This window comes from Pelophylax lessonae (genome assembly GCF_965119305.1).
Source record: "Pelophylax lessonae genome assembly, chromosome: 1".
Classification (NCBI taxonomy): domain Eukaryota; kingdom Metazoa; phylum Chordata; class Amphibia; order Anura; family Ranidae; genus Pelophylax; species Pelophylax lessonae.
Genome location: NC_138768.1, coordinates 682,865,279 through 682,889,242, shown reverse-complemented (window position 1 = coordinate 682,889,242; position 23,964 = coordinate 682,865,279). Strand labels below are relative to the sequence as shown.

General features: G+C 43.3%; 1 protein-coding gene across 17 annotated transcripts in view; it reads right to left on the bottom strand.

Moving 5' to 3' along the window:
• Nucleotides 1–23,964, bottom strand: part of RAPGEF2 (Rap guanine nucleotide exchange factor 2) — a 455,748-nt gene that overhangs the window by 29,824 nt on the left and 401,960 nt on the right. For 15 of the 17 annotated variants that reach the window (XM_082243629.1, XM_082243614.1, XM_082243627.1 and 12 more), the window contains 10 exons: nt 23,718–23,825; nt 23,288–23,491; nt 22,956–23,064; nt 21,033–21,279; nt 17,563–17,720; nt 12,803–13,043; nt 11,523–11,906; nt 10,609–10,820; nt 9,146–9,269; nt 2,769–2,792 (listed from right to left, as the gene is read on the bottom strand). In XM_082243629.1, coding sequence (XP_082099755.1) covers nt 2,769–2,792; nt 9,146–9,269; nt 10,609–10,820; nt 11,523–11,906; nt 12,803–13,043; nt 17,563–17,720; nt 21,033–21,279; nt 22,956–23,064; nt 23,288–23,491; nt 23,718–23,825 — 1,811 coding nt within the window. The remainder of the gene's footprint in view (nt 1–2,768; nt 2,793–9,145; nt 9,270–10,608; nt 10,821–11,522; nt 11,907–12,802; nt 13,044–17,562; nt 17,721–21,032; nt 21,280–22,955; nt 23,065–23,287; nt 23,492–23,717; nt 23,826–23,964) is intronic. The other 2 variants (XM_082243624.1, XM_082243626.1) reach the window with 1 other exon arrangement.

Genomic DNA, 23,964 nt, shown 5'->3' with positions numbered 1-23,964 from the left:
TTAATCACATTTAGCACATCGTTTTATATTAATTATTGGTGTATATCTCACTTTTGAGTTGCTGCCCTGGATCGTATATTTTACCGCAGTTTACTTCGCTATAACATTTTACTACTAAGAGCTAAGAGACACCCCTCCCCCCCACTGCTCTGGCAGCACACCCAGTTGTCAGTCACCGAGCCCCAATCAATCCTCAGCAGAGAGTGAGAGGACCCCACCAGACTCCCCAACCCGCAGAAACCAGGCACCGCAACCACCAGGAGAATCTGCAATGCACGTACGGCGATCAGGAAAGGAAAGGATCCAGGAGTCAACACCAGGGGATGAGGAGAGGCTCCCACTGCCGAAATCGCCGCCCATGGGGCTCCACTGTCACGGCCGCCTCGGTTTTCTATGGCAAACCACTGCAAAATGACCGCCGGACTACACAAATATGGCCGCCGTGCATTGCAGCACAAAGGCTACAAGAAAATGGCGGCCCTGCGCGACACCACAAGGCTCCCAGGGATCCCTAGGCCTCAGAACCGGCACAAGCAGGACAGGGGGCCCTGGCAGGAGCACCCACCAAGCCGAACCCCCCCTGCACAGCTGATCGCCTGGTTGCTGGGGGTGCACCCCCATCGCCAGCATAGCGCCCTACCTCCACCCCGGGAGGTGTACCGATCACCCACACAGCGCGAGCATTAGTGGAGGGGGGGTAAAATGGGGGGACAGGTTAGGGGGGTGCCTAACAGGAGGGAGGGGAACCTGGGGGTCTGACTGTACAATGGAGGGGCCCGCTCCAATCCATAACCCTCCAGGGGGCGAGGGGGGACAGTTGCTTACCATACCAGGCGGGCACCACTCCAGACAGAACCTCCTCTCCATACAAGGAACCAGGAGGGCATGGCTTGCCATCAAAATGGGGGGGGGGGGGGCAGTTGGCCAGATGGAACACTGTGACTTGGGCTGGGACCCGGTCGTATGGCGTTTAACGCGCAGGTCAGCTCCCGTCCTGTGGGGCTATGCTGCGGCCAACCTAGAGCAGAGCTGAGGTCTGCGCATGCTTGCTGGCCAGACTGGGGTAACCACTGGATCCAGATTATCCAACCCATCACCCAGTCCGGCAGTTGATTGTAGATCTCACATGAAAAAGCAGGAGAAAAAAAAATCTATCTACAAGAAAAGATTTTGCCAGGACCAGAGATCCCAGCAAGGAACTAGGTCCTTACTCCTGACTAGGCAGACAAAACTGAGTACCTACGGCAGAGACAGGGAGTATACCCCCTGGGACTGCCTATAGGCGTAGCCAGACTTTTTTCAGCCTAGTATCCTACTCCTGTAGAGGCAGTATAACCCAATGGTTAAAAATATCAGCTGCTGTGTCCGTCAATGAACGAAAGAGAAAACTGCTTTGACTGAGCTGGAATTTGGCTTCAATTAGTAAGGGTATCTAAATCTGATAGTTCATCCAACACTCCCCTCCCCCAGACTGACAGTCCTGCCGTGTAGATGTGCCCCCTGTACTCCCTTATCCAGAGTGGGGGCACTCTAACACAGGAGGTGTGTTACTGGCCAGATCTCCAGATGAAAACAGAGGGAAAAAAAGACTAAAAACAGAAAACTTATGCAGCCACCACATCCAATGACTGATAAGCTGCAAAAGAATAAATTTTTGGTTTTGAATCAAATGATTTTTTTCTGCTTTAAATCTCTATTAAATGCAGAAGTTTCTAAGAAAAGTACATTCATCCCAAAATATATAGCCTAGAACTTAAATCCTCCCCTAATAGATTTGCTACTAGAAGGCTCTTGTAGCTCTTCTTTTAAAATAAGTGCAAACTAAGCCATACACACCATTCACTATAGAAGTACAAATAAACATATATAATCGTCAATAAGAAAAGCTCATGCTGCAAAATCAGGATGGTTTAACTGCGGTCATGGAATTTGAGAAGTAGCTGGTGGGTGGCTTGATGACAGTTACTGTGTTAACTACTCATGTTCTGTGGTAAGTAAAGTAGCCAGTTAGTATATGAGGAGGGTTGGTTTGATCACCATGCAACATGGACCTTTTCTGGTTATTAAAGAAAAGAATGAAGCAATCCCTTTTGTTACTGTGAGTTACCCACTTCTTATTTTTCCCACTTACCTTTCCTATCAGAACATATGTTTTGACAGCAGAAAATAACTAACTGTGCATCTAAAGATCGATTTAAACTGACAGTTTAATAATCATCATGACATTTTGTCAACTATCTTTGAAATTTATTGTAAACCAATATTGTGGGCTGATTTCGTAGTATAGTGTGCATTGAGTAAAGGTATGCTGCTATATCCAGTCAAAATTCAACTTCCACTAGTCTGCACCTTCAAGGCTGCTGAATTCTGACTGCTTCAAACAGGTTCCTGTACATCACTTCTTTATACTGAAAAAAGCCTAATGTAAAGGACAACCAAGTACAATTAAAAAAAAAAAAAAATTGTAATCACCTTCTGATGATTCATTGTGCTTAATGCATTATGTCTCTGAGACATTCAAAAAAAAAAAAAAAGTATTTTCTAGGGCCACAGTGCGTTATCAGCTGCTTGCACATCTTTATAGATCCCTAAACAAGATTAGTCTGGCTGTAATTAGTTTTTAAATGGAGGGAAATAAGAGCATGGGCAAGAGTCTACCAGCCAGAGGGTTAAAAGGTACCAAAAAAAAAAAGCAAAAGGAAGGGGAAACGGCGAATGAGCAGAATGAGACTATGAGCAGTAAGCATTAAGGCCATCAACAAACTCACCCCAAACTTCTCCATTTCTTCTTCCTGCAAGTGATAGCCATGAAGGAAGAAGCACAGGTACAAAGACAGAGAGAAAAGGGAGAGAGAAAGATCACAAGCTCAGAAAGAAAAGCCCAGTCCTCGAGACAAGACACACTAGAAGCCAACAGACATCTCTAAAATGTATGGGAAGCTTACTGACTAATTCTTCAGGATCTCATTGCGAGAGACACCTATTGCTCCACACAACTCTATTTGGCATACAGAGTTTTATATGATGTGCTTTTATTAAAAATACAGTAAAAAGGACACTTAACTTCCATACTTCTAATTGTCAACTGCTGCTAGCATTGTTTCCTACAATCCAGTGACCCAATAATCATATACAAATACATTTACAAAATGAGTAGGACAAAAACATCCCCTTTTACCTTCTTCCGCAGCTAATATTTGAGAAGTACAAACTGAACAGAAAACCGTCAATCTCAGAATATAGCAACTTGCAAGCCAAAGCATTTAGTGGATCTGTATCCATGCTCCTACTGCATGTATTGTAGAAGAGACTTAAAAGATAAGTTCACCTTTCTGAACATGTTAGCGTGTATTTGAATGTTACACCCATATTTAAGATGTAACACGTAACATGTTCAGCAACCTCCCCCTGGCACCCCCCCATCCCCCCTTCCCTGTGAGAGTGAGCAGGGGATCCTCTACCCCCAACCGACATCGGTTTTCAGAAGCAGAATTGCTGTGCAGGGCTCCATTCACACAGCCATGTGATTCATTTACAGGAATTTGTCAATGAATGAACTACAAATACTGTCTTCTACCACGGCAGACAGCTTGTAGTTCTCCATGAACTGCGAGGGTGCTGGTGAGTGCTCTCGCAGTTCATTAACATTTCCTACAGCTTTCAAACAGAAAGCCCATACAGAGTTATGGGCAGAAAGCTGAAAGTGTCTGCAGGAGGAGCCTGACATTACACCCACGATCTACTGATCGTTGGTGCAAACCTCTGCAGAAAACAAATGGGATTTTTGAGTTACTGTAAAAGCCATTTCTCTGATGTTCATTGACGGACACAGCTTCAGATCTTAATGACCGTTGGGTTATACTGCCCACTACAGGAGTAGGACACTAGGCAGAAAAAAAAAGTCTGACTACGGCCATGGGCAGTCCTAGAGGGTATACTCCCTCTCTCCGCTATAGGCAATCAGTTTAGTTACAAGCAGTGTCTGAAGAATTAGAACTCCACAGAGGGGTGGGTGCTATGTCCGTCAATGATCATCAGAGAAATGGATTTTACAAAAAATGTTCTCTTTCGTCCATTGACAGACACAGCTCCTGATCTTCGTAACCTTTGGGACGTCCCAAAGCAACATGAGGGATTCGAACAGCAAAAAAATTCCCAAGGCTAAACGGTAGCGACCAGGTAACAGGAGCTCAACCAAAACAATTGGAGCACACTTGGAAAAAACAACACATCTTCGAAGAGGATCAGGTCCTCTCCAACAGCAGCTTGCAAAAACTTGCAACCAAAAGAAGCATCTGCAGATGCCAACACATCCACTTTATAAAACTTTGTGAAAGTGTGCACCAACGACCAAGTGGCCACCTTGCAAACCTGTGTCACTAACGCCTGATGACGGAAAGCCCAGGTGGCAGTAAGCGCCCTAGTAGAGTGCACCTTAACAGGGAAAGGAGGAACCTGACCCTTGATGGAATAAGCCTAAATCCCTGTCTGTCTAAACCATCTGGAAATGGTCCCAGAGGAAGCAGACAACACTTTACGAGGCCCATCCGTGAGCACCAAGAGAGTCTGACTTCCTGAAAGACTGTAGCTGTCAGGTACACCCTAATTGCCTGGACCACATCCAAGGCATGCAAGGGAATTTCCTTCAGATGTTTAGGCCCCGGGACACAGGGAAGGTAACACAAGGTCTTCATTCAAATGAAAAATAGAGACAACCTTTGGTATGAACGCAGACAGCGGCAAAGAACCACCTTATCTCTGTGAACCACCAAGTAAGGTGAACGACAGGATAATGCCGCCAATTCCGACACCCTGCGGGCAGAAGAGATAGCCATAAAAAGGCCACCTTCTGGGACAGCGAAAGCAGAGGAATCTCCCGAAGACTCTTAAAGGGAGGCTTCTGGAGGGCTGGCATCCGTGGTGACCACTGTCCAATACAAGGGGAGGAAAGATTTGACCAGCCGAAGCGCCAGAGAATGAAGCCACCATATCAGGGACTCCTTCGTTCCCAGATTTAGTAGGATCTGATTGTCCAGAGACTGTGGAGTCTTACCCTATTTGGTCAGAATTTCCCTTTGCAGGGACTTTGTATGGAATTGTGCAAACGGAAATGCCTCAAAGGTCCCAGGCCCAGCACCCGCATGCAAGTCCGGAAGGATGACCATCTGTTGGACAGCAAGAGACGAATTGCAGCCTGCAATTTCTGGAGTTTGTCCAGAGGAAGGAGCACTCTGGCTAAGGCCGAGCCTAGAGTCAGGCCCAGATATTCCAGCTTTGTGGATGGAACCAGGGCAGACTTCTGAAAATTCAGATTCCAGCCGAACTCCCGCAGAGTTTTTTTTGTGATCTCCAGGTTTTCCACCAGAGCAGAAGGAGACCCCGCTCGCAGAATGAGATTGTCCCAAGTAGCCCAGTACCGAGATCCCCCGTTGGCGTAGCACCTGGGCTAACACTTTTGTAAAGACCCGAGGAGCAGAGGCGAAACCAAAGAGTAACGCCACAAACTGATAATTCTCCTCTCCCACGGAGAAAAGCGGAGGAAGCGCTGGTGACTGGCACATATTGAAATGTGAAGGTATGCATCCTTAATGTCGAAAGAGGCAAGGAAATCCGCCTGACGCAGGGATGCCACAACCGTGAGAATGGACTAGATTCTGAACTTGCGCACCCGCACAAAGCAGTTCAGTTCCTTGAGGTCAAGGATTGTATGCACTTTGCCTTCCTTCCTGGGAACTGTAAACAGGTTTGAGTAAAAACCCTGAAAACGTTCTGAAGTCAGAAACCGGGACAATCAACCCTTGATTTAACAGGTCTTGTACCGCACCAAACAGACCCTGTAAGCGGTCCGGGGAACAGGTGCAAGTTGGAAGGAAAGAACCTTGCCGGGGGACAAGAGCGAAACTCGATCTTGTACCTGGACCGAATGACTTTGTGGACCCACTTGTCTTGACCAGGGAAGTCCACGGGACAGGAAAGCAGTGAAGTTGTTCCCGAATCCACGATACGGGTGAGGACGCACCTTCATGCTGAAGGAGCTTGCGGCTTGCCAGACCAGGTTCCTTTGGATCCTCCAGAGGAGGCCCTGAAAGGCTTCGAGCACTAGTCAGTCGACCCTGAGGGATGAAAAAACTTATGAGCCAAAAAGGAAGGCCCACATCAGCAACAAGGTTTTTTGCCCTTAGTAGCCTGCGGAAGAAAGGTACTCTTCCTTCCTGTGAAGGTACTCTTCCCCCTGTGAGACCTATTATGATTTCATCAAGGATAGCTCCAAACAGGAGATCTCCTTGAATGGGAAGATCAGTCGAGGCCTTTTTAAAAGTCTGGTCCGCAGACCAGCATTTGAGTCAAAAGACACGCCAAAGGACCACTGTTCAAACAGAAAGCAGAGACACTAGGGGAGCTGCATCCAAGGAGGCATCACAGATAAACTGCAGTCCCTGGATCAGCTGGTCTGCCAGCTCAGCAAAGGCAGGGGGGGAGCTGTCGTCAGAGTTTGCGACACCAGGGCAATGGTCAATACTGGCCTCAGTGCTGAACCAGCCAGAGTGTACACATTGCGGGCCACAGCCTCCACCTTCCTGTCAGCCAGATCCTTAAAGGCCGGGGACTCTTCAACCTGGAATCATTGTTGCCTTGTACAATCTTGAACCTGGAGGGTCCACCACCGGTGGAACAGTCCACATCATAAGAAGGAACTCCTCTTAGTGGTAACGCCTAGTAAAGCACTTAGGGACCCCATGGGGACGTTTTGGTCCTCCCCCCACTCTTTAGCAACAATTCTGTCAAAATGGGCGGGGTAAGGAAACACCTTTGCCGCTCTGGATGACTTGTGAGTGCTAAAAGGAACTTGCGCCTCTGTCGCTGCTAAATCCTGCATCTTCAAGGTCTCACGCGCAGATACAATCAGTGCTTCCACTAGCGCCTTTTCATGCGCTGTTGCAAATGTGGAGGAATCCTCCTATCAGAGGATTCTGGGCGCGTGGTTGCAGACCCAGCAGGGTGACCCACGTCTACGGCGACCGAATCAGATTCAGGATCTGATGAGACAGATGAGGCAGGGGAAGGCAGGGGGCGCTTTTTGCTAGCCCGTCGCCCGAAAACCACCTCCACCCGGGACACAAGGGACTCCAGGACCGCTGTTAGTGGATCGATGGATGGTTGGGACCCGCAGGGCACCGCAGCCTCAGAGAGGGGAATCAGGTGGGGAGATGTGCTCCAAAGACTCCAAGAGTCACCAGGAGGACCCCACAAAAAGTGAAAAAAACTGCTAAGGGACAACCCCCACCGCACTGGCAGCACCACCCGGTCACCAGGCACAAGCACCAAGTGATCCTCAGCAGAGAGGGAGAGGACCCCACCAGACTCACCACCCAGCAGAAACAGGCATCAGCATCCACCAGGATTATCTGCACTGCACGTGCGGCGGTCAGGAAGTGAAAGGATCCAGGAATCAGCACCAGGGGATAGGGAGGGGCTCCCACCGCCAAAATCGCAGCCCACAGGGCTCCACTGTCACTGGCGCCGCTATTTTCCAACCACCGCAAAATGGACGCCGTTTATAGAAACAACAAACAGGCTACAACTAAATGGCGGCACCACGAGGCTCCCAGGGACCCAGGAGGGAACCCAGGAGGTGGAGCAGACCACCCAAACAGCCTTAACATGGGGGGGGGGGATGTTGGACAGATGACAAGGAGGTGGGGGTGCCTGATGGGAAGGAGGGGAACCTGGGGGTTCTGACCGTCCCAAGGAGGGGCCCACATTTACCCCAAAACCCTCCAGGGGGAGAGCGGGGACAGCTACTCACCATACCAGGAACCACGCGGTTACCCCTCCAGACAGAACCCCTCTCCATCATAATGGGGGTGCTGTCGGCCAGGAGGAATGCTGCGACTTGGGCCGAGACCCGGTCGTATGCGACCTCGCAAGGTGTTTACCTCGCAGGTCAACCCTCGTCCAGTGGGGCTATGTTGTGGCCGACCTAGCGTGGAGCTGAGGTCTGCGCACGCTCGCTGGCCAGACTGAGGTGACCACTGAATCTAGATTATCCAGCCCGTCGCCCAGTATGGCAGTTGATTGTAGATCTCCCAGGAAAAAATCCAGGAGAAAAAAAATTCTATCTAAAAAAAAAAAAAAAAAAAAAAAAAAATTGCCAGGACCAGAGATCCTAGCAAGGAACTAGGTTCTTACTCTTGACTAGGCAGAAAAAAACCTACAATACCTATAGAGAGAGGGAGTATACCCCCTGGGACTGCCTAAAGGCCTAGCCAGACTTTTTTTCTGCCTAGTGTCCTATTCCCATAGGGGGCAGTATAAATAATGGTTAAGAAGATCGGGAGCTGTGTCCATCAAAAGAAAGAGAAAATATTAAACTGACATTTTTTACCTGAAAAAACATGTGCCTTCATTATCTGTTGTAAAATGTGAACTTATCCTTTAATTGCAACAAGGTAATGTGAAAGAGCAGACTCTTCGATTAAAGTGGTTGTAAAGGCTGGACATTTTTTATCTTAATGCGTTCTCTGCATTCAGGTAAAAACTATCCCTGTATCGCCCCCCTCACCCCCTGTATACTTACCTGAGTCTTTTCTTTACCCAGCGCTGTGTCTGTCTGTAGTGTCTCTCTCCTCTCTCTTTGCCCACAGAGGCAGCAGCGGGCGACATTAACTCCTGCTGTTGTCAATTCAATTCTGTGAGCAGAGAGTGGAGCCAAGCCAAGCCATGCTGTCTGTGTTATATGGATGCAGGCAGCGTGGCTTGGGTGCCAACCTGTAGTTGGGCTCCATAGGAAACAGCTTCCTCAGGGTTCCCACCGTGAAGAGGAGGAGCAGAGCGCCTGTGGGGAACCCAAAAAGAGGAGGTTTGATGCTGCTCTGTGCAAAACCATTGGTAGTAATACACCTTAGAAATAATGGGAATGGGAATAATGAAACAATTCTTGATAACAATACTAGAAGACGGGAACTCCCAACACATCAAGTTATTGGCCTGGGAATGAAGAGAGAGGAAAAACATACTTTCAAAGTAGCTTTACATTAAGTTATCAAAATCAATCTCACTGAATTTCTGTAGCTTGACCCCTACATACCACTGTTCAGGAAAAAATCAAGCATTTACATTTAACTGACAAAACCTGAGATAGTACCTTGTTCGGAACATTAGGGCAGGATCCATGTTCACAGAAGCCATTCTACCAACATGTCGGATTTCTTTAGCAATCATTCTTAGTTTTTCAAAGTTCACAAGCCCCTCCACTTTGGAGTCATTTCCTGGTTGAGTAAAACATTTTCAATCAGTAAATATAATTAGGCTTATTCAATAAGGCAGACCACAGGCAAAGCACCAGAAAAGCTCTGTCCACCTGAAACTGAAAACATCACTGGAATGCATGCACATTTCCCCCCCCCCCCCCCGTGCTTTATCCCTTTAAAAACACTGCAAGTACAGAAAAATAACTCTTAATCCCGCTAGAAACGGAGTGGACTAAGGCTGACCATATATTAACCCGTTGGTTGAATGAAAAAAAAAAAATTGCCCGATTCCTCCATCCATACACCCGATGTGGATGGGGAAATCACTCCCGCTGTGCCATTGTGTTCCGAGGCAGGCAGACTTCCCTCTCATCAGAATATAGTGATCAGTGTTGTTGGCTACATACAGAGGCACTTATTGTTCAGGAAAAATGCAAAAGGCTGGGCGCATAACATGGATGGAAATTCAGCTAGTCCCTGCCCTGTATAGGCAGGCTGATAGTACCCAAGTTAATACCCACCCCCTATGGCAGAAAGAAAGAAAGAAATTTGAATCATCTACGGGCTGCCTTAGCTGAACTAAAATCCAAAGTAGTGTTGCCAGCACTGCCTATATCCCACCCCTTTCTTTCCCGTTCCACATGCATACGCTGATTTCCTTTACTATGATGCTCCCTTGATTTCCAAGAGCCTGGCCACACATTGGGAGTGGTAGTTTTAGAGGACACACCTATGCCAATAGAAACTGACTCAGAACACCTTGCTAATCCCTCCTCCCGTATAGCTGCCCCTTAGCAAGAATTTTACAAGACTGGGGATGTCACAGAGTAAATAAAAGCAGTAGCTTCCTAATGAAACAAGATAACCGAAATTCAATGAATGCTTGGACAAGCTCTAAAGGGGGAGAGAGAAGTATGATGGGAAATTTTGGACAACTTATTATGGTGTCTCAGCTGAACAGTCAACACTTTTGTGTGTTTGCCATTTTAATAGAAAAAAAATTGTGAAGTCTGTTGCAAGGTTCCCCAGTTTGCTCTTTGCATTTTTTATTACAGAAATGTAGAATTTCAGCCTTGTGCTCAGGTATTCTGTATGTTACTGCCATACGTCTCTGAAAAGGGTCCTAAACAAGAGTACCACTCAGTATAGCGTCCAGCAGTGGCAATGTTTAGCCTGTCAATGACTTTGACAGCCTGCAGCAGTGGGGCTGGATGCTATACCTGTGACTCCTGGGCTCAGGGATTTGATGCACAGAGGCTGAGCACCCAGTGTAGGTGTAGCCTTAATGTAGAGTACTGAATAAAATAGCATACACACTGTTACAAAATATAAAAAAATGAAACAGCAATGTGAGTACCTTCATGTAGAAAAGTTAGGTCTTTCTTTATAACAGGAAATAATGGGATGATAGGTGGCTGTAGGTTCTGGCTGTTCAGGACATTACGATATTTTGCCATATTCCTCGATGGGTCAAAAAGGTCTTGAAGATCTTGAAAAAGTTTTTCATATTTGCTAGGCAGCTTTTCCCATGTCGTTCTTAGTCTAGATACTGCAGCCAAGTTTAGGCCGCTGGAATAAAAAAAATCATTACTACCTTTAACAATGTTAATATATGAAACGCCAGACATAATCGCTTCCCTGCATTAAAGAGTTATAAATCGTTACTGTGTTTGTTACTGCTCTCTTCTGGATAAATTTCCTTAGGCTACATTGCAACCAGTAACTACAGGTTAGAAAAAGCAATCCCCGGGTCTTTATGGGGTTTCCAACCAAATGAACCTTTCCCTAAAGTTTCTATCAAGGAAAAAAAAATGCAGCACATCTCTGCAGATTTCCCAGTGTTTCGTTCCTTTAAGTACCCTTGCAAGTAGAGAAAAATACCTGTAGATTTGTCAGAAATGCACTTGGTTCTTAAACCCTGTTGTGGGTTGTCAACATAATTTTTTTGGTGGTGGTGTCAGCCCTTCCCCTCTCTTTTGCTAAACTTCCCAAACACTGACTCTCAGATCAGTCTAAACATTCTGTAGTCCAGTATACGAAAAAGCAGGGCTAAGCAGCCATTTTGAGAAAACACAGGTAGTGTGGAGAGGGCACAGGGCAATCAATATGATCAACAGATGTTTTTTGCATTTTCTCAAACAAATGTAACAAAATGCTTGAAATTGAGGTTAATAAACCAAAAGGGAACAAAAAGGAAAAGTTAATTGATAGGATATACATACACTTTAACAAGCCTTACATATGATATAGTGGACATTATGGAGCACTTACCTAATGATTGCAAACATAGAGTTGAAATTCTTGCATTCTCTACAGTGTAGTGCTATCTTGATAAAATGCTTGATGATCTTCATCCTTTTTAGCTGGTTGGTTTCCCTTAAAATTTCTGAAGCCACCCAGAATGTTTCTTGGTTAATTACATCTTCAAAGTTCTTGAGGTTGGTGAAAGCAATCTTTGACTTCAGTTTGAAGAGATCTTCAATGTACTCTGTGGGCTCAATGTTCCTAAACAGCTCAAAATTCCTCATAGAGAGCTGCGTAGCCACCTCAATGGTACTTAACTGAAGCAAGGAAATCTGGCTTTCTCTCAGCAAGTCCTGCGCATCTTCATCTGAACACAATGTTTCTGTTTCCATGTTGTTTTTAAGGTAATACCTACAAAAATAAAGACTATTAGTGTTCTAAGAATGACAAAATTCTCTCATGAGAAAATCGTTTCACTGATCTAAAAACCACAGGAGATAATTTGGCATTTTTTAAAGAAATATTCTGTGTGAAGGCGACAAAATAAAAAATGTTAACTGAGAATTCGCATTGGTTTTTAAACAAGCTGTAGTGCATTCAGAGAACAGTGCATGTGTGCATATACACACACAGATGCACCTTTGCAGAACAATCTGTATTGCCCTAAAGGATAAGTTCACTTTTTAAAAAACTTTAAATGCTATTTTTTTTTGCAGGTAAAAAAAAAAAATGCATTTACTATTTTTTTTTTATAGGAGCCTGAAAAGCACTACACCCGTGATCAGCAGATCGTGGGTGCCTTGCAGGACTCCTAAAGACCATCCATGCTGTCGGCCGTACTGCGTACACACTGACAGGAAGACTCAATGAACTACTTTAGTGTTTAACAGCGCCCTTGTAGTTCATTGAGAACAGCAGCAAAGGGTGTCGGTACTTTTAGTTCATCGATTCACAGGGATCTGTGAATCGACCCTCATGGCCCCCTCCTTTTTTTTTATTGTGATGGCTAATACGTGGACAGGATCCCTGGCCTGTTGTCACAGGGAGTGCGGGGATCGGCTGCAGGATAGGGAACGTTACATGTTCAACATGTAACACGTTCCTGAAGGTGAACTTATCCTTTAATCATTATACATAAATGCAATATTTTTTTTTTTTTTTTATTTGACTTGATGACCGACCCAGAATCATTATAGTGTTTTAATACAGAGTGCTTTTTTATTCCTTTTGGCTCATCTTACTCTACTTTGGTAATATTTCTTCAGAAAGATCAGTAGTTGTAGTAATAATAAATAATGATACTTTACCTGCCACTCAGTTGTATTCTGTCTGCCAGCTTTGATAGTTGATCTGGAAGTCGCCTCTGCTTGATAACACCTTCAGGGGTGACCGAAACCTCACATAAAGAGTAGGCATCTGGCACAGCAGTAAGTGCAAACTCTCTGATTGCCTGAATAACCACTTCCTTGGCCGTGGTGTCTTTGCTTATCATTATGTAACGGCTCTGCTGGTCAGCTTTAAAAACTCGCAACACCTGGTCAGGCAAATCTGGAAAAACAATAGTTCAGGATGAAGTAAAATCAGATGTAAGAACAGAAAGGCACATATCCCTTTTCTTGAATAGTAATATTAACTATGCAACAACAACTATTTCATAAATAAATATGAAATTAAACTGATTAAGTTTATTTTATATCTTATAAAATAAATATTGTTTTCAGGAAAAGGAAGAATCTAAATTAGAATCATGAAATGTATAGTATATGAGCACAAGTCAAGATTTAAAAATAAAATCACAAATGCTACCACTCTGTGGCACTATTGAGTCAAGAACCACAAAATGCATCCAATTACTTCATCAAGAATACTGTATTTTCTGGCGTATAAGACTACTTTTGAACCTCAAAAAAATCGCCCAAAAATGGGGGTCGTCTTATACCCCGAGTATAATATCTCCAAGGAAACCTAAGTATAAGTATTACCGTTAGATGAAAATTAGGGGGGTCGTCTTATACGCCCAGTCGTCTTATACGCCGGAAAATACGGTAGTAGTTTCATGATTTAATGTATAAAAGAAAGGTTGCTGCACAGAACACAATTGCAATTAAAGAGAAAAACGAATCCATAAATACCATCTATTCTTTTACCTGACTGCAGGTATCGATCAAAAGACAGATTCAAATACAATAAGCTGCTTCAAACAGTTCACTAGCTTAGGGCCACGTAGCATTGTTTCAAGTATAAAGGTATGACCCTGTTACATTTACTTGTTAATGCATGATCTGTGAATACACCTGCAGCTTATAAGGTATAGCTTTAACAAAGAATGTATTTTGTGTGGTTCTGCTCATCATGAATCATTGTTCATAGGCATCTGAAAGCAGGAAAAGTGTGTGCATTAAAATTATATTTATTGGCGAATTTAGCTATAATGTAACCTTTAAATCCACTATTTTACTTCAGACAAGATAATGTCTGCTGTAGAGGATTATAAATGCGAACATACTCTTAACGCCTCATACACACAGGACATTTTTTTTTCCTCCCCTTGACACCTATGCTTATGGGGAAGAAAAAAAACACCATCAAAAACACATCTAAAGCTGTGTTTTGCAAATGCGTTTAGGCGTGTCAGCCCCGGTTCACATTGGTGCGATTGCGGAGATCGCATGTAATTCGGAGCGCACTGCTCCTAAATTACATGCGATTTCATGTGTGGTGCGAATTTCAGCCATATGGCTTCATTCGCACCGCATCCGCAATAAACTCGCACATGAGGCTTTTTTTCATCCGCAGCAGATTCGGATCGCATGGAGGTTCACACTAGTGCGATCCGATTCTGTGCGAACTTGCAGATCGCACTGCGATATGCGATCGCAACTGGGGGTGTCAACTTTTAATTGACAACCCCTGCATATCGCATGTGGCAGTGTGAACTGCCAGAGGTGCGGATGCGATGCGGGATCACGCTGCATATTCGCAGCGTTCCCGCATCGCACAAATGTGAACCGGCACTCAAGCCTAATAATTTGTTCTGCTCTTTAAATAAATGAATGCTCAAGTGCAAAACGTGCCTAGCACATAGGTGTGTTCAGACGTGTTTAGGTGAGATGGGCAAGGTTTTTGAGGGAAAACGCTCCTCTCCTGAACGCGCAAGCTCAGGGAATTTTTCTTTTGCCTGTAAATGCTTGTGTGTGCAAGGGCACATAAGCTAACATTAAGGGGCATTTAGAGGCAAAACAAAAAGCCAAACGTGCTTTAAAGTGGCAATTTCTGATGTCATTTGTGCACAAGGCCTACAAATTACATATCTAGGCACATGTTTGATGACAGACTGCTGGTGAATTTTTCATTAGAGGAGACAACAATGTCTATGTTTACAGATGGGGCCAGACTGACCGAGAGGCAGGAGAGACTCCTGCATATGGTGGAAAGGGTGCATCCCCTCCCTCTGCTCTCCAAACAGATCAGCCCTGCTGACTGTTTTATACAGGGAGATCAGCTCTACCAATGTAATCAATGGGGCTCAGCTGTCCATGTGCACCTTATTAGAAGCTCCTAAAGAACAGAGTGCAGAGTACAACTTTCACATGGACAGCATAACCCTGTTGATTACACTGGAAGAGCCATGGCTGATCTTCATTAAAGTGTTACTAAACCCACAACAGTAAACATCAGTCTGTACATGCAATAAAGCATGCTTGTTATACTCACTTTGGAACCCAAGGGGTTATTTCCTCTGCATTGTGTAGAAAGGCTGTTTGATCCTGCCTTCTCTGATCCCCCCTTCTTCTACTGTCCCCAATCCATCTGCTGATAGTACAGAGCACCTTGGAGTCGCTCTGCACATGCTCAGTTTGGTGTGTATTGCTAGTTTTTACTTCTAGGGAGGGTGCATGTGATCGCCATAGGGTCAATCAGCACTGTCAAGGGTCAGGGGTCCTGCAACCTCATAGAACAGTCACAGTAGAATGAAAACTCCTCCTACAAGCTTTAACCTGATACTAATACAAGTCACAAGACTGCTCTATACTGCTGATGGGAAAACGTATTTAACAGGTTATATTTACTAAAATAATTGCATTTCCATGTTCTGTATACTGTGGGGACCAGATATAGTGAATGCAGGGTCCTGGGTTTAGAAACACTTTAATTCATAAAAGAGAGCTATATTCTCTCCCAATTAACTTTCCCTACCTATGGGTCCAGGAAAGAATATCTTATTTGGAGGTCTATCTTAGATAATCTTATGACACTCTTTAAGCAGCAAACTTTGGGTCCCTCATACGTCATACGTAAGAGATTTCATGGTTAGGGAGGACAGTGGCACTGAAGAGGACACTGCTTCCTATACAGCTATACCATTTTATAACCCTCCCTGTTCTCAACAGCCCCACAAATTCTAAGAACTATCTAGAGGATTTGCATAAAATGTATTCATCAGGGCACAAGACACAGAGGGGTTGATTTACAAAAACTGGAATGTGTAAAATCTGGTGTAGCTCTGTATAGAAACCAATCGGCTGCCAGTTTTATTTATGTCAAAGCTTAATTGAACAAGCTGAAGTTAGAAGCGGATTGGCTGCCATGCATAACTGCACCAGATTTTGCACTCCCCGGTTTTAGTAAATCAACCCCTGTGTCTCCAAGAAAATCTTGTTCCACCCGTAGTTACGTGGGGGTCTAGTGATCCCGCAGACTACAAGTAATTATTAAGCAGTGCATATATTACTTGAACTCTCAGGATGGTATGCCCTAAGAATTAATGTATATTCCTTGAGTATACCCAACACATTATCACCCTCTTAACGGAGTACTTTTTTAGGTATATTTAAAATTTGAACCCCTTGTTTATGCTACTTTTAACCCCTTGTTCACCTTCTTACCTTAGCTTTAATTTTTTTGCTTTTATTAATTTGTTTAATCTTTTATAAGTAAATACAAAAAAATAGCACTTGTTTGCTTTGTAGTGTTGCATTAAAAGTGTTTTCTGCCAGGAACATAATGTTTTAGTCTTTTTAAAAATAAAAACAGAATACAATTTACAAACTTTGAATGAATTAGAATATAACCAATGTCCTAGATGAAAGAACAGATGCTGGACATCATTAGATTAATGAAAATATTGTTTTTTTCCCCATGCTTATGATCACAAACATGTAACCACATTGAACACTTCTCTTCATATTTGATTTCCCATGGACTGAAGCATGGTAATCTTTGAGCTGTCATTTTTGCCCTAGCCCATCCAATATATGCAAGAATGTGCAAGCTTCAACCACCTCAGCTTATGGGGGATGTTGTCGTATTTTGATCTCTTTGCCTTGGGTGTCACAGGACCTTGCCCTGGTACTGCTTTCAGATATGCAGATATGCCTGCAAAGCAACTATCAGTCTCAGACCCACTATATCTTCATAAACCCACCATGCAAAATCCTCCGACCTCCCCACTGTTCCAGCCTGACAACCACTTACCCACACGTCCATCCACAGTTGCAGCCTGTACACGTAGTGCAGTGGTGGAGAAGCACTTACAACATAATCTAACATATGTATATTTAATGCATATTTTTTAAACATAATAAAATGATCCTCTGTGGCATGTTGACACAAGCAGTGGTTCCACTTCAGTTTCACGCTATACTGATTTAGAAGGCCAAGGATCCCAATGCGAGATCATGACAAATAATAATCTAAAGATTTATTTTTATTTTTGGGTAAATCGGACACACAGCTCTAGTGCTTCAACGCTAGAGTAGCTTGCAGGCATCCCCTGCAAACGCACGGTTACCAGACCATTCAACAGGAAGATCTATTATAATAAAGAGGTTACATTAGACTAAATGATGTACTGCTTATCATTGAGCGGGCTTAAAATAACCTGAAATGTGGAAAAATAAACACAGGCATAAGTAAGCAGCTGCTGAAAGAGAACTTGTGCAATCAACATAGTTAATGAAAACAGATCAGCATTGTTAGCTCCTTGAGAATGTCACTGCAAGGCTATAGGCCAACCGACCCAGATGGGGGAAGGTGCTATGACAAGGTAGGAAGGAGCGATTCTCACCTGGAGTGGTGTTAAAGTCTAGGATACGGTGGTGAGACTGCAGCAGATCTGGATTACTGGATGACAGTGTTCCGCTGACAGGGAGTGTAGCTGGCATGTGCTTGGTCTGTCGCAGACCAACAATGCTGTCATCTTGAGACTGGCCAATTCCAATGTCGCTGGGGGGAAAAGAAAAAACATTTAAATAAGATCTCCATGCAGACCTGATGCATGGTGTATCACAAATTCCCATTGCTACAGAAGCTTTTGGCTGCTTCATATTACTTATGTTTCATTAAACTTTTCTGTAGAGGCAATGATGGCCTATTGTTATTAAACAAATTAATTCTAATTTATTTATCCATATAAAACATGTGTAGATGGAATGCTGACTAGATAATGCAAGAATAGCAGCCAATGGATCAAAAATGACAGAATTCCCAGTGATAGCCTATTACACAAAAGCCTCCAAGTTAAGAGTATGCACACTATGAGAAAATCGGAAGAAAAATTGCTGTAGGAGGCACGATGGGTAAATTTTCGTGTGTACATAAATTTCGACATCTGATTCAGACTTTCCAAACAAAAATTTCCAAAAGGGACAAGCCTCAAAATTCTTCTTGTATGTAAAAAGAGCATTTAATGTGTACGTTTTTTTCGGTACGAGAAAAATCATATACGAAAGCCTGCCTTTGTCGTAAGAGAATTTTTGTACATGATTTTCCTTCCTTGGTTCTGACTTGATGTAAAACATTGAGGAAAACCGGACTTTCTTATAGTGTGTACTCACCTTTAGAATTGTCTGAAACTGGTAAGTATCTAACGTTAGTGAATGCATTCCTGCTGATGGGATTTATAATGGGAGATTAATATGCTATCAGCCACAAAAATCCACAATAGCAAGTAGTATTTTCTCTCTGAAAAATGTCTGCAAGAAGTGACTTCTATCTTAAATCGATCTGCATATTGCACATCACAAACTGCACCTGATTCAAAGAAGTTAGTCAGATTAGAGGATTATTAAAGGGTCAATCCAGCCAAAATTGAAATTTCAAATTGGAATAGGCGATATATCATCTAACACCTTCTTATGAATTCCTGGGACTCCTGTGGCTAAACCTCCGCTGCTGTGCCAAGCCCCTAGCTCGACACAAGAACTAAAAACAAAGGGTTTAAATTTTTCATTTTTATACCATGGAAAATGCAAATGCAGGAGGGTGAACATGCCTGTTGCTGCAGGATGAGTAATACTGGGCACACATGGGATGCCAGCTGGGTTGAACGAAAAAGAAAACTTACAAGTCGATTCAATGTTAGTGTGGCGATCTGCCCGCTGAGCTATTGTGTTCTTATAGGGGGGATTGGCCCCCCCTGCCAGAACGTAGTGATCGGCGCTCACAACCATCGGCTGCAAGTGCTGATCAAATACTAGCTTTCCAGCATGTTGTACAGAAGCCGGTCGTGACACCAGCTTCTGTCAGATGAGGAGCTGTATACACCCGTGTGTACCTAACTTAAGACTCTGAAATGACGAGGAAAGCAGGATCTAAACCACGGTTGTCCCTATCTTACATCCAGAGATATAAGCAGCCAGGAGGTGATTTGGCCTAAAAACTTTATGAACAATAGACATAGAACTATTGGATGAATTGACCAACAGTTACTCATAATATGTTTATATAAGCCAACTTGTAATAAGGTTTCGTGTTCCTTTAAATAGAATGCATGAAATAAGTTCGTCATAACGTATTTATATGAGCCAGCTTGTATTTGGGTTTAGTGCACCTTTAAATAGAACGCATGAAAAAAGCTCATTAAGGCCAAATGGATGGATGCTGCTAGGCTGTATGTGTGGGAGTTGCATGCCCACTCACTGTGCAGCAATAACACTTTGCAGACAGAGTGAAATGTCAGTGAACTTCAAGAGGTAAATGTATTTTTACCTGACACTTAGGAAATGCTAAATGAGAACCAGAAACCCTGTCAAGTGTAAATCCTTCCCCCATCTCTGCTTCAACAATCACACACAAACGCCAAATGGAAAGACAGATCTATATGTAATACCTGATACAGTCAGCAATAGTAAAAACTGCATTCATAACACTGTCATTTCCGACAGCAGAGAGCCAGAGGAAATAATATAAAGCTGTAATAATAGGTATCCATGACACTAGCACTCCAGCTTTTGTTTAACACTCTTGGAGCTACAGGTGCATTTTCTCCTGATACATTACATCACTCTATAGCCAGGAGCTCCTTCATTCTGTCTAAACATTTACTGGAGAAATTAGTAGCTAAAGGCTTGCATGATGTTCTGTACAGGACGACGCAGATATCCTTCTTCTTACCATCAGGCAACTAATTGCCAGTTTCCACTGATTAATGCATTTATGTAAAGATTGCTTCTAGCACAGAGTATGAGAAAGTAGGAGTGTGCACAACTTACATCTATCAGCTTTTGTTGTCGATGACTACAATACAAAAGGGAGAGGCCAAAATCCGTTCACAGGGAAACAATCCCCAATTCCTTTGAAGATTTCTCAGTAGTAGGCAGATTGGGCAGAAGGGTGCAATACAATGAACTATTTTATTACTTCAGGACATGAAGTAGCAAGCAGTACTTGAAGGGTGTGTACTGTGTAATTAATTATTTCTCATCTAACAAAACCAGTTTGTGACAGTAGACCAATTGTTGGAAAGGAAATGTGCTTAGGTTTTTATACAAGTCTGGATTCAGGTAAGAGCTTGTATTTTTTCTATGGAAGACTGGGCAACTTAACCAATAGGTCAGATAAGGCTTCTTATATAAATAACAGAATTCATAGGCTCATCCTCCCTTAAAGTAAAAAATCTACTGGTGGGATCAAAACCTGGATTAACTTTTTATGTAACAGAATCAGTGCAGTGGGTCTGATCCCTTGTCATAAACATGCTTCTTTTGGCGAGTAGATTAGATGATATTAGACTGATGTACTGTGCCTATAAATAACTTTGGCAAGTGGGCATCTTAGTGTGAAAACTATGTTACATGGAGTAAAACATGAGAAATGACATAATTCATATTCACAATAACAAAATCATCAGAGAAAGGAAGGAACACAGCTCACCGACCCAGTGCATGAATATGCAAACAAGTATGGCCTCATCCAGTGCCACTCCATCCATGCCCTCTGACATGTTTGGTGCAAGGGGCGAAACAGGTCAGAGGGCATTGATGGAGCAGCACTGGATGAGGCCATACTCATTCACATATTCATCTACTGGGTCAGTGAGCAGTGTTCCTTTCCTTCTTGGATGATGCTTCTACGCCCCTCAGTGGTGTATAGGTGCTTGCTCCCTTCACTGCAACCAGCGGTGAGATATTTATCTCAGCTTAGGGCAGCACTGCAAGTTATACCTGGATCGCAATAACAAAATGCTGAAAACTCAGCAGAAAACAACAAAATATTTGAGAAGTAAATATATTTTTTAAATTTTCTAAACATACATACTTGTAAGGTTTCTGAGGAAGAATACTGATCCGAGTTTTATCCAAAATCTTCTTTAGCTTGTTTCTTCCTCCAACTGTGTTGGCTTTGGCCTTTTTGCTCACTTTTTCAAGTCCAATAACTTGTTCAACATCAACAGCGAGATCTGGAATAGAATAGCGACTGGCCTTCTTGATGTCCCCAATTTTGGGCAAATGTGGGGCACTATTTCTTTTTTCTTCCAACATTCTTGCAAGAAGCTCTTTGAAGACTGGAAAAAATGCAACTCATTTGTGTTAATGTGCTTGTAACTAAACAAAACAAAACTATCATATATATTGGTATTACAGTATATGTATATAAAGAAAGGGTTAAATAATTTACCCAATTTGTTTCCTATTCTTAAAATGATACTAAAGTCTTGTTTGTTTTTTTCGTTAAAAAAAAAAACCAAATATGTTTTACTTAACTGCTCTGTGCAGTGGTTTTGCACAGAGCAGTCATGATCCTCCTCTTCTCTGGTCTCTCTTCGGTGTCCCTGGCCGCTCCCTCCTGTTGAGTGCCCCCACAGCAAGCAGATTACTATGGGGGCTTATGAGCCAAGCCGCAGCTCCCTGTGTCCATTCAGACACAGAGTCGCAACCCGGCTCTTTCTCTCCCCATTGACTGCAGCGAGAGCCAATGGTGCCACGCTGCTGTCTCAGCCAATGAGGGGGGGGGGCCGGGACAGCCAAGTCTCTTGTGCAACATCCCTGAATCTAGATGGACCTCAGGTAATAAAAGGGGGGCTGCTGCACACAAATCTTTTTATCTTAATGCATAGATGCATTAGGGTAAAAAATCTTCTACCTTTACAAGCACTTTAAACTTAGACAGGGACCGTCCCATTCAGATTTCTGAATAAAATTTTAAGATGTACCTGTGACCCACAAAAAAATGCTTAAGGGCCCCTACTAAGGCTGACAAGGCCTGATAAAATGGATGCCACTGACTATTGAGGGTGCAGGCTGGGGAAAGGTTTGTCCAGGATCAAAGCATGCTGTAGAAATAGGAAGAGATAGCCCGGCTGCCGCACGCCTTGCCCGACCTGAGTGGTTAGCAGGTAAAAACAGCTTCAGCTCTATTCATGCAAGCCACGCCCCCCAATGTTTCATCCTGCCCCTAGGGCTTAATCATGAGATCTCCATGACTAAGCCCCTGAGTTGGGGTGAAACATGTCACAGTGACCCGGCTATCTCTTCTTATTTCTGCAGTGTGCTTTAAGATGTACCTGTTACGCATTTTTCAAAACCAGCAATTACAGCACGGCAAAGGAATAGACTGAATTGGATTTCTACTTGAAACGTGCTTTCATGTAGTAAAATGCATGGTCTTTTGCTGTATGAAAACAAAAAGCATTATTGGCCCAGATACTAATACTGATCTTGAGTTCATTTTAACACAATACACTGAACCAGCCACCTAGATGTAGCAAGACTTCTTTCAGACTTGCAGTACTGCTAACCTCCCTCTGGAAAGTGATCCACCATGGATCACTCTTCAGAGGGGGGAATAGCAGCAGCTTACAGGCATTCAGGAGGCGCTACTGCCGCCTCCTAAACATCTGTTTACCTTTTCTTTTTTTTGATTGACAAACAGCAATTTTACTTTGCGGGCATTGGCTTGTGGTTGTGATGTGGCCCCATTAAACTCAATGGGTAAATTTGACAAGCTGTCAGGCCACCAGTCATGCTCTGCACTCCAAGTTAAAAATGGCACAGCATGTGTAAAGCCCTGTCTGGTGGCATTGTTACAATTCGGGGGGGAGCCAGCGAGCAAAACTGCGGCCGTTCGTCTGACAGAGGCCTAAACAGACAAGCTTAAAAAAATGCATTATCAATGGTTAAGAACAATTTTAAAAAATGTTGCAATAAAAGTAAATAAATGTATACGATCAAATTAGCTTACCAAACAGATTTGTTTTCACAGTGATAGACAAGTGAGTATTGTTCTTGAGAATTTCCATAGCCTTCGTTAGCTGAATGTTTTCAAAGTTTTGACCATTCACCTCCAATATCTACAAGTAAAGGGCAAGGAACACTATGTGATTAATAATCCAAGCAGTGACATTTACCTTCCTGAGAGAGAATGGCTCTGTGTTGGTTTCTTTCCTTTTAATGTATAGAAGTTGCAAAGGTAATGGATTTAATTGACATGAATTATTGAACTGCTCCTTTCTTGCGTCTCTTCCCTAACAGTAAATAGAAAAGATTTCCCAGGGAGATGGTGGTCTTACATACCTGATCTCCTCTTTTTAAGCCAGCCTCCATAGCTTTGCTTCCAGGATCCACGCTGTCAACAAAGATGCCAAATCCCTTGTCTGACCCCCCTAGAAGGGTGAAAGGCAAGGGGGCTTCTCGAGATGGCTTTGTTAGTGTTATTAATCTTCTCTTTGCCTTGGCAGCACATGCAATATTTAACAGTCTCAGGTGTCCTCCCATTTTCTGGAAGCAAGTAGGAAAACAGCATTTAAAACTCTACAAGAGCACAATAACCTGGAATACATCCATATCTATTGATAATCTGCATATATTTGCAGAACATTAGGAAATGTTACTTTCATTAGACAAAAAATGTTTACCTTTTGTTAAATCAACTGTAGAAAAAACTATACATTTGTACTCTATACATTGTTTTTAATTGCACAAAAGAAGATGAAAAGAATTTTACCTCACGTTCCAAGTTGTTCTCAAATTCCTCTAAAAAACGAGTCATTGCCAGGTCACCTTCAAAGTCATTGAAATGATTGTTAACCCAAAGCAATACAACTCGAGTTACCTGCAAGGTAAAGGACAGATGATGAGGGTCACTGTGTGAAATGCTCAAACTGTACACTGATCGTTGTATGCAGGTTTCGACTCATTTATTTACTAATATTATATGGCATTAATAAAGCATGAGGCATAGGGCTGGTCTT